At 40.1% G+C, this 9,991-nt stretch overlaps 1 protein-coding gene across 1 annotated transcript; it reads left to right on the top strand.

The window, feature by feature from the left end:
• The first annotated feature begins 1,126 nt into the window (after positions 1–1,126).
• smtla (somatolactin alpha) lies at positions 1,127–6,398 on the top strand. The gene is made up of 5 exons (XM_039821718.1): positions 1,127–1,173; positions 1,605–1,795; positions 3,563–3,676; positions 4,957–5,136; positions 5,362–6,398. Exons 1-5 carry the CDS (start codon positions 1,158–1,160, stop codon positions 5,554–5,556), a joined length of 696 nt encoding a protein of 231 aa, XP_039677652.1. The 5' UTR covers positions 1,127–1,157; the 3' UTR covers positions 5,557–6,398.
• Positions 6,399–9,991: the final 3,593 nt, after the last annotated feature.

Here is a 9,991-nt window from a genome sequence, read left to right as displayed (position 1 = left end):
GTATAGAAGTGAGTTGTTTGTATGATGTTCATTGTGTCTATTTTTTTATTGTCTTCCTTTGTTTTTTATAACATAATATAACTTTGTACAACACCTTGTTCAGCCTAGGTTGGTTTTATAAATAAATTGACTTGACTTGACTCTCTTCATGGTTTGGTCTCATTTAAAGACACAGTCTTATTTATTATCCTGATTTATTTTAAGTATGTTTGTGGTATATAGCAGACAATTATATTCAATTTTATGTGCACGAGGCAAGAATGTCCTGCAAATCGCATCCAAAATAAATTAATGGATTTTTTAACCAGACAACTTATCGCCGGTAATCTACCATTTTGATTACACTTACACAAGGACAGATAAAACAAGTAGTGCAGCGAGAGAGAGAAATTGAGCATTATATATAGTCAGTTTCAAGCAGGCAAGGGTTACTACTAAACATGCGCTTCTTTCTACAGCTTAACACAGTCACTACATTTGGGAAACTATAGCTTCTGGGTAGACCTACTCTTACACACCCATGGTTTTCTGAGCAGAATGGAATATGAATGTCAAAATAAAAAAAATGAAAAAGATTTGAGGGGTTTTGTCAGATCTCAGTGATTTATAAATCTCATTCTTTCAGCCCCTCTTTGTTGTGTCTATTACAGTTCTACGCTGTCTTTTCTGCAGCCTTCTCTGTCATGCATGTTTAAATCTACATTACATCCTTAGCTTGGCTGAAAGGAGGGATTTTTCAGCCTATTCCTTTTTTGAGCTTTTCTTTGATAAATCTTATCAGTCTCAGTCTTCATTCTTGGATTATTAACCAATGGTATCAGGATGCTGGAATAGGAATGTACAAAACATTTATTTGGATTTCTTTTTTAAATCAGCTGATACAGATTTCATATTGCCAAATATATTTAGAAAAACTCCCAGTTCTTAGCTTTAAATTAGGAAACAAAGATATTTAGACCTAACACTCCGGACTATAGTTTCCATCTTGGTATTATGCATGAGAAAAGTAATGCATTGCTTTGGGAAGACCAGTATTGTTTTACAAAAACCTACGCAAGACCAAAATGACCTTTTCCTTTATTCATGGCCTGGTCAGGCTTTATAAATGGAGTCAGCATGACAGGAAAACTAGAAAGGACTTGAAGACTACTGACAGAATGCACATGGTGACAGGTAATGCATCACATTTAGATAGAAAGACAGTATGTTACGTAATTGTATTGACAGAAATTACACCCGTTTATTTAGTCGAGCAGTGATTTTGATTCATGTAACAGATAATAAGAAGGCAGTACTCCAGCAAACAATACAGATATCGGATGATCGGGCACATGGGTAGCACACCTGGTAGAGCGCGTGCCCATATACAGAGGCTCAGTCCTCAACACAGCGGCTGCGGGTTCGGTTCCAAACTGCAGTCCTTTGCTGCATGTCATTCCCCTTCTCTCGCTTCCCTTTCATGTCTAAAGCTGTCTTGTCAGAAATAGAGGCCTAAAAATCTTTAAATAAAACAACTATATAACTGTACATATATCGAATGATCAGGTTTTTGTGCATGTTTTCATGAGTATTTGTGACATCTGTATGTATGTGGTTGTCTTCAGTCATGCAGCAGGGTGTATGGGCTGTCTTGCTCTTGCCCTATCTTCTTACCGTAAGCATCCCGCTAGACTGTAGGGAAGAGCAGGGTAGCCTCTCCCGCTGCCCTTCCATCTCCCAAGAGAAACTCCTAGACCGAGTCATCCAGCATGCTGAGCTAATCTACCGTGTCTCAGAAGAATCATGCTCCTTGTTTGTGAGTAACACCGACCACTACCCCAAAATGAATCTTTGCCCTTGTTTACTGTATGGGACCGTTGCATCCACAGACTGTTACCGTAAAGGAATTTTGTGTGTGTACAGACTCAGGGGAAACAGACTCACTCTTCACACTGAGAATTACATGGCAATAGAAAATGATTTTCATTGTGCCAATAAAGACAATCTAAAAAAAGGCAATCTAAAAAAAAAACATTACCTATGTTAGGAATATTCTTATCCAATCATGTTGGGCATGAGTTCATTTTTTTGAGACTAGTTTTATGAAATGTGAAATCAGCATTTTGAAAAGAAGTGCTGTAGAAACAGCCGTACACAAAGGCTACAGTGACAGCAATGCAGAATTTTGTGTTGGAGAAGCTGTATATTACTTTTCATATGAAAAAAACACGTCATGAAATGTAATCATCCAAAGAGAAATGAAATTATGTTGTTTTCCTACATGTCAATGCCTGATGGTAATTAAAAACACATTGCTTATCAGTTTTAGTCTTAGTAGCAACTAGCGAGCCGTCAATTTCCCAAGCTGTTTTTATCAAAAAATCTAGCATGCAGTCTAGCAACACTTGGAATGAGTTCTACAATGAGAGCAAAATAACTTTTTGTTGGCCTTTTTCACAATACGCTGGACCAAAAGCACTGACACTTTCTGTTAGATGCTCTGTTATTTGTTTTTGATTCTGACATGATCATCGCCTCACTGCCAGACTTCAAAGTAATCTTCTATCTCTCTTCTGAGCCAAAGATGTTTTATTGAAAGAGCAGACCTACAGTGGAGTAATACGAATGTGATAATGATATACTGCAGCAGTGGGAGTACAGGTTTTGTAGCCTGTTGAATCCCATTCACTCTGCGGCTCGAGATCCAAAATGGTCTTTGAAATTGGATGATGTAGGACTTGGGTTACTGAGAAGACGCTGCATGAGGTCTAACAGATAAGAACATGCTGCTGAACAAAATTAGTCTCTGCCATGTATCCAGTGGTCGCGTTTAGTGAAGCTTTTGTCATTGTTTTAGATATGTCTTTTTGTGTAGACAAAAAAGTCCAGGGTGCTCAGGAAGATCAGTCAAATGTTTGAAGGTGCTCTTTGGGGTGTAGAATTTTTTTTTTGCATGTGAACATTTACAGCCAGCCACCTAGTAGATTGTTTTGGCATATGTTTTCATGTGGTAACTCACCATGTCACTTAGGTGTTTCCAATCAGCCTACACAAAAGGGGAAATTGTTTGTCTGGGAAGCAAACCCTGAAGAAGGCTGTCTGTGCCGCTACGCGTGGGTTGCTTCCCCCTATGTCTTTTAAATTTTCTATTATGAATTAGCCAGTAAAATAAAGGCTTTTTAAATCATTTTGAAGAAGAGTTCCTTTTTTTCATGTCTTTTTGTGTTTTCTTGTAATTCTGTACCTATGAGAACTGAAGGTTTTCAAATCAGTTAGAATAATCCACTTGAGTGTTGCTTGTCTACTTTTTAAGAAGCTATTTTTTTAAGCGTAACCCTTTTAACGTGTTGCCTAAAACTAACAGAATTCCAAAAAGAAACACAGATCAGGATACTGCTGCTTATGACCTCCATTTTTAATAGTAAACTAAACTAAAGACAAAAGCTTTTTTTTTGTATCTACATCCTAAACCTTAAGGATAAATGGGTCAAAGTATTGTAACACAAATATGTGTGTGCACATGCATGTAACCCATGGGTGTGTGTATTTTCACGTCCCCCACCATGCTTGTCTGGATTTCTAGGAGCAGATGTTTATCCCGTTCCCATTGCAGCTCCAGAGGAACCAAGCAGGCTATGCATGCATCACAAAAGCTTTACCCATCCCCAGCTCCAAAGGTGAAATCCAACAGATATCTGTGAGTACTTGGCCGTTGATCACCACAGAATGTTTTTGTTTACTTTGACAGGGCTTTGATATTAATCTGTTAACAATGGCAGTATGTGTGTGTGTGTGTGTGTGCGTGCGTGCGTGCGTGCGCACTTCTGCTTTTATGTGTCACTGCTTATATGTGTGTACACAGGCAGTTTCCTTGTCTAAACAAACAAAATACAAGTAAAGGTGCTTGTCTATGTCTGAGTGCATGGATTTGTTTGTGTCTGTTTGTCTCTGTGCATCTGAGTGGCTGTGTGTGTGCGGGCTTTGGGGTAGTGTTAATGCATGACAAATCACTTTGAAGCTGCAGTGGTTCTCAGAGCCCAGGTTTTCTTTTTCTTTTCTTTTTTTATAGCAATAACAATGCTTAGTGCAAGTACTCCCCCTCCTTATAATGCTTGCCCCTGTCAGCTGCTGAATGATGGATTGTTTGCACTAATTACAATGAAAGGTCCTCAAATCTCATAAATATACTTGCCTGTATAACATTTCAAAAATGTCTTGTGTGTCTGTGCCTACTGAGGTTTTGACTACCGTCCAACAGGGCACAGCCTTTAAAGCCAAATGTCAGCTTGATGAGCAGGGTGGAAACTCGATTGAGCCACTAAGCATAAAGGCCTAAGAAGGGTGATTTGGCTGATGTTAACTGTATTCTGGTTAATGGTATATTCTACAATAATCCTCCTCTAACTAACAAAGGCCAAGTATAAATGGCAAAAACAATATTTGTAAGGACTAAATGTGAGCTATATTGAAACTGCTGGTTGAAAGTTATGTCATCACCATAATAGCAAATGTGGTCTTTGAAACTGCACATACTACAAGGCTCTTCTTTATGTTAATAATTTATCCTCTGCCCTTTCTGCTGAAATAGTATGGTGGTCATTTGCACTTGCTTACGAGTCTGCTCTGCTTAGGGGAATTTAAGCAGGCCTCAGCCATGACATTTCAGCCTACTGTTGTTGCTGATTTGTAGCTGGCGAGCCCTTGACAAAAGCCATGCATAAATATCCATAATATCTTCATCAATATCTTACAATAAATGTGAAAGGCACATGGCTGCTTTTCATCACAGACTTAAATGTTCCCGCCAATAAATTAATAGAGCAAATTAAGTTCTGTCATGTTTTGTAATGATTTTTTTTATGTTGGTATGTTAGTGTCTGAGGACAACTTTGTGGCCAGTTATGTAATTTTTTATTTTTTACTTTTTGTGTCTTCATTCTTTCATTTCTTTCAAATTTTCATCTGTGTGCCCTGCAGGACAAATGGTTGCTCCACTCTGTGCTGATGCTCGTCCAGTCGTGGATCGAGCCTTTGGTCTACCTGCAGACCTCACTGGATCGCTACGATGCCGCTCCTGACATGCTGCTCAACAAGACCAAGTGGGTGTCTGAGAAACTGATCAGTCTGGAGCAAGGTGTTGTGGTCCTCATCAAGAAGGTGGGTGAAATCCCATTGCTAAATTACTGTTGTACAGCTAAACACACACTAGCATGTATAATTACGATAATTCCATTTTTACTGCTTGAAAAAATGTTGGATACTAATTTAACTTCTCTATCTCACTTTAAACCCTTTGGTAGACAATACACACCTTTTATTCTTGTATTTTTTCCCCTTCTTTTTCTTACTATTAACGTTGTGTTTCCAAATGTTTTTGTGCAGATGTTGGATGAGGGAATGTTGACCACAACCCGCAGTGAACAGGGCCTATTCCAGTATGATGTGCAGCCAGAGATGCTGGAATCTGTGATGAGAGACTATACCTTACTCAGCTGCTTCAAGAAAGATGCCCATAAGATGGAGACTTTCCTAAAGCTACTGAAATGTCGACAAACTGACTTATACAACTGTGCATAAGACATGAAGCAAAATGTTTAAATAATACAGCTTTAAATGAATTCCTAAGGTTGGTAGCCGTGCACTTAAAGACATGACCATGCCTTAGGCAATTCAGCCTTGCTTGCATTGCAGTACATTCTTTATTGATTGTTTTGGAACACCTTCACACAAACCTAGTAGGTGCAATGCTGTGCCCTTTCTACAACACTGCATTTTATATTTCCCTTCTCACTTGTTTTTTTAACCTGGCAAAGGCAACAGAGGGCAAACTCCCAAAAGATTAGTTGCGTGTCGAGCTGTCAAAAAAATCTGCATATCCTACCATTGATTTCCATTTCCTTTGTTCTTAACTGGAGTTTGTATTCCTCGCTGGCTCTTGCAGTGTTTTGATTATTCCCACGGCCCCCAGAGAATTCAGTGAGACGGTTTCACTTCTGCATTAGTGAAATGAAACACTTTCAACGGAGATGGGAGTCAAGCAGAGAGCAATCACTACTTTAAATAAGACACACATTTTGATTGGTGTAAGAGAGTGTGAGGGAGACAGTGAGAGGGAACAAATAACAGCTAAAATGAGGGGTAATGCTTATCTGGAGTTTTAGGTTGGCGCTCATGACAGATTCAGGAATGTTCCCATGCCTAAATATGCCTAATTTAACCTGAATATAATATAATAACTTATTCACTTGAAATGATAAGAGGAGATACAGCTTACATTTGAATTGTTAGATGTTATGAATATGTAATGCAGAAATCAAACTATTTTTGCAATCTTTTGTGTAAATAGAAGAACCCCAATGTACAGTGGAAACCTTTCTAGTGGACTGCTGATTTAAGGCACTAATAAAGCAAATTGTAGAAAAAAAGCATTGGCTTTGATATGTTTTTTTGAGTGAGTGAGTGAGTGAGTGAAATCACATATTTATCACACTTTTGATTTGTGTCTGTAATAAGAGTAAAGTTTTTCTAAAGTCAAGATTATATGGAAAGCAATTTCAATGCTCTCAATTCTGCCCTTTCCACCCCCAAACACAAGAGGGCAGTAGTGCTCTTTCTTAATCACTATATTGTCGACTCCAAATGCAAAGCTAAAATGCACTGAATTTGGTTAGGCGAATATACAATTTGTGCATGTTTTCTGTTTATTGGGGGAGAAGGCAACCGGCAACTTTTACTTAAATAATGTTAATTCCTCTTTTATTTTATTAAAAAATTCAAGAAACTAAATGTGGGATAGTGGAGTGCATGAGCCACATATAAATCCTTGTAGAAAACGTTTAATATAAATAAAAACATACTGTCACATATCTCTTGATCCATGGGATCCCAGCAGCCAAAATAAAGCACCTGCAGTAGTGATCCCACTTAGGCTTGAAATTGGCAGGCTGCATTGCTTGTTCCTGTTTATATCTACCACCACACCACGAGACAGGGAAACAATAACAGAACCAGTCGCCATGAGCATGTGTCCTCCCCCCACCCCCCCAACTGATCTCAGGTTTCTTCTTGACTTTATTTCACTCTCTTGAATGTCCTGCATACTCTGCTCTTCCATCCTCTGTAACCCTATCAGAAGATGTAAATCAGCCTTGTGGTTGCCACGGTGAGTCGGGTGTCAGCGTAGAGAGGTGGTGTCATGTGGTGTGGGTGGATGTTGAGGCAGGATGTGGTAGGGGGGCCTAGTGTCAGCAATGTCAGGTTCAGCTTCCTGTGGCCTAATCACTTCAGTATGGGGGCTTGGAGGAGATTGGGTAGCCTCTGTTCTGCTCCGCAGGGCTTCAGCTTCGCAGCCTCAACCTTGTATTGCAACCCTCACCCTACCTCGCTTGGTTCCTGACAACACGCAAGTAATCATAGGCGAGGTAAAGCTCTGTGCCCCCACCCACTTCTCAATCTTTGAGGCCATAAATATTAAAGTTTGGCTATGAGTAGTGAGAGAAGGGAGGGGATCAGAGGAGGGAGAGAAAGTTGTTATGGAGTGGAAGGGGAAAGAAGGACACAGGGATGAAGGGAGGGGTGTGGGGGCCCGAGTGATTTCACAGTCTAACTATTATAACCTGAGGAAAGGAAAGCTAGACTGCTGGGATGCATAAGTGGAGCAGAGGAGGCAGACAAAAATGGAGAGGGAGAGGAAAGGAGCAGGAAATGTAAAGAAAATGGACTGAGAGACGGAGACAAAGAGAGGTAAAGAGGGCAGTTGTTTTTTTTACCCTCAGCAGTGATGTGAAATTAGTCAATCAAATAGAATAAAAAGAGCGTAAATGCGAGTGGGAAAAATAGAACCAAAATGACTGGGAAAGAGTCTGAGCACAGCTCGAAGCAGAGTGACATGCAGGGAAGTAGGTTGGATCCAGAGAGAAAATGGATGGCTAGAAGGCCATTGCACAGCTAAAGGAGTTAGGTTGGGAAGTGGTGTTGGCTTGATATGAAACCGAGACTCAAAGTACGGAGTCCTTGAGCCTCAACTGGCTAGGCTGGCTCCCACACTGTTGTTTTGCTTTCATTTATGGCTCAAAACGACAGCTTGGAAAGACCTAAAACAGTCTCACAGCCCCTGTGAGATCTCCCACACTGAAAACCGTGTAGCTCTGTGCCTTCCTTCCTTCTCGTTTTTTGTGCTTTAATGACATATTTAGGTGGTAGCAAAGAACTTGTCTTTTAAAGGGTTTGGATGTTTGCTCATATAAAAGTACTGCTGCTTTTGCGATACAGCCCTCTGTAAACCAGAGGGAATTTGTTTGGGCCATCAAAGAATGACATAAGGTCTCAAATAGAGCCAACCAACAAATTCCGAGCACATTCCACCCAGGGCTACATGATGCACAACTGTCAGCATATGCATATGTGTGTGTGTGTGTGTGTGTGTGTGTGTGTGTGTGTGTGTGTGTGTGTGTGTATTCATCTTTAAGTTCAACATGTCTGTTGGACCAGTGACACATCTAAACCTCTGGATGTCCAACTCACACCCTCTTCCCAGACGAGGCATCTCTTCAAGGCTGTGTGGAGACGTGAGTGACGGTCAAGAGGTCATGACGATCATTGCCACCCTAACTGTTCCAACATGTGAAAATATGTCATGTTGCAACAACAGCTAGTTCAGGTTTCACCCAGAACAGAAAATGTTATAGTGGGCAAAAGAGAAAGCCATGATGATGGCCAACATAGCTAAAAACATTCCTCATATTCCCATAGAGCTATACATACATATACCAAGATGTAATTTACATTTATAATTTTTGTAGTTCATTAATATTTTCTTTGATTGACAATTACATTACATCAATAATTACATAACATCCTTCAGAGAGAGCTAAGAGATAAGTAGACAGAATTTCCCTCACGTGAACAACTCTTAGGTTTTGTTACTTTGTTCGTCCAACTGTTAAATCAGTGCACTGCTATCTTAAAGCTTACCGTACCCTCACCTGCATGTGGTGCTGACACAAAAAGAGATGATGCCTCAACGTGCAGCTATGATTAATTGGGGAGTATGCTGGTCGTGGTGAAACAAGCCCTACGGGGCATCTCTTGGTTTGTGGCGATTGAACATCACCGGGGAATTAGGAGATTACCTCAGAAACTGTGGGGAAACAGGCTGATTCTATGTGAACTCAGTGGGGAAGCGACCATCAATTGTCCTAAACTAAAACTCTTCGCTGTAACAGGGAATCATGGATCTGTTGTCCAGCGCATTCCTGAGCTATGAAGACATGAAGAAAAACAGGGGGTAGTAAATAAAAGTTCCAGACGAGGAGCTAAAAATATGCACTTTTAAACTTAGCTCTGTCACAGCTTCTGTCTTCCCTGTCTCATAAACTCATTTTTTTCCTACAGCTGTTCTCATGGTGCTTACAGAAGAAAAAGTTACATTAAGATAATTTGAACTAGTATTGGGAATTACGTGGGTGTACTACATAAGGCTGTTTTCATAAACCACTGGTACATATAGCATTGAAAAGTAATGCACTGTAATTCTTATATATTCCACATATTTATTACTGTAAGCCCCATATTGACATGACGCTGTATACGACAAAAACATCTGAGTAGGTCAGGGTGGATGGATGGGTCCTGGAAGATGTTAAGGGGAAAACACAAGACTTTCACCCAGGATAAGGATGTTTGTGTCCCGGGAGTACTACTTAACGGGGCCGGCGTTTTAACTCAAACCACAACCTTTTTGTGGCTAAACTTAACTGTCATGGCCGCTGTCACGACCATCACCTCACGGTGACCGTTACCCGGCTCAAAGTCACCTTTTCTCGGCTAAACTTAACTGTTACGTGACCGGTTGGCTAAACTTAACTGTCACATGACTGGTCGCAGTATTAAATGTATATTTTCTGTTTAATGTTTAGGTATTAAGTATACGGTATGCCTATTTCTCTTCCTGTGTGCCTGAATCATCTTCCTAGTAGCACCACACATATCAGTGCAACACACATTTGATAGT

Source organism: Perca fluviatilis, chromosome 2, assembly GCF_010015445.1.
Source record: "Perca fluviatilis chromosome 2, GENO_Pfluv_1.0, whole genome shotgun sequence".
In the NCBI taxonomy this organism is placed as follows: Eukaryota; Metazoa; Chordata; class Actinopteri; order Perciformes; family Percidae; genus Perca; species Perca fluviatilis.
Note: the sequence above shows the minus strand (reverse complement) of the source record. Positions and strands in the feature narration are given on the sequence as shown.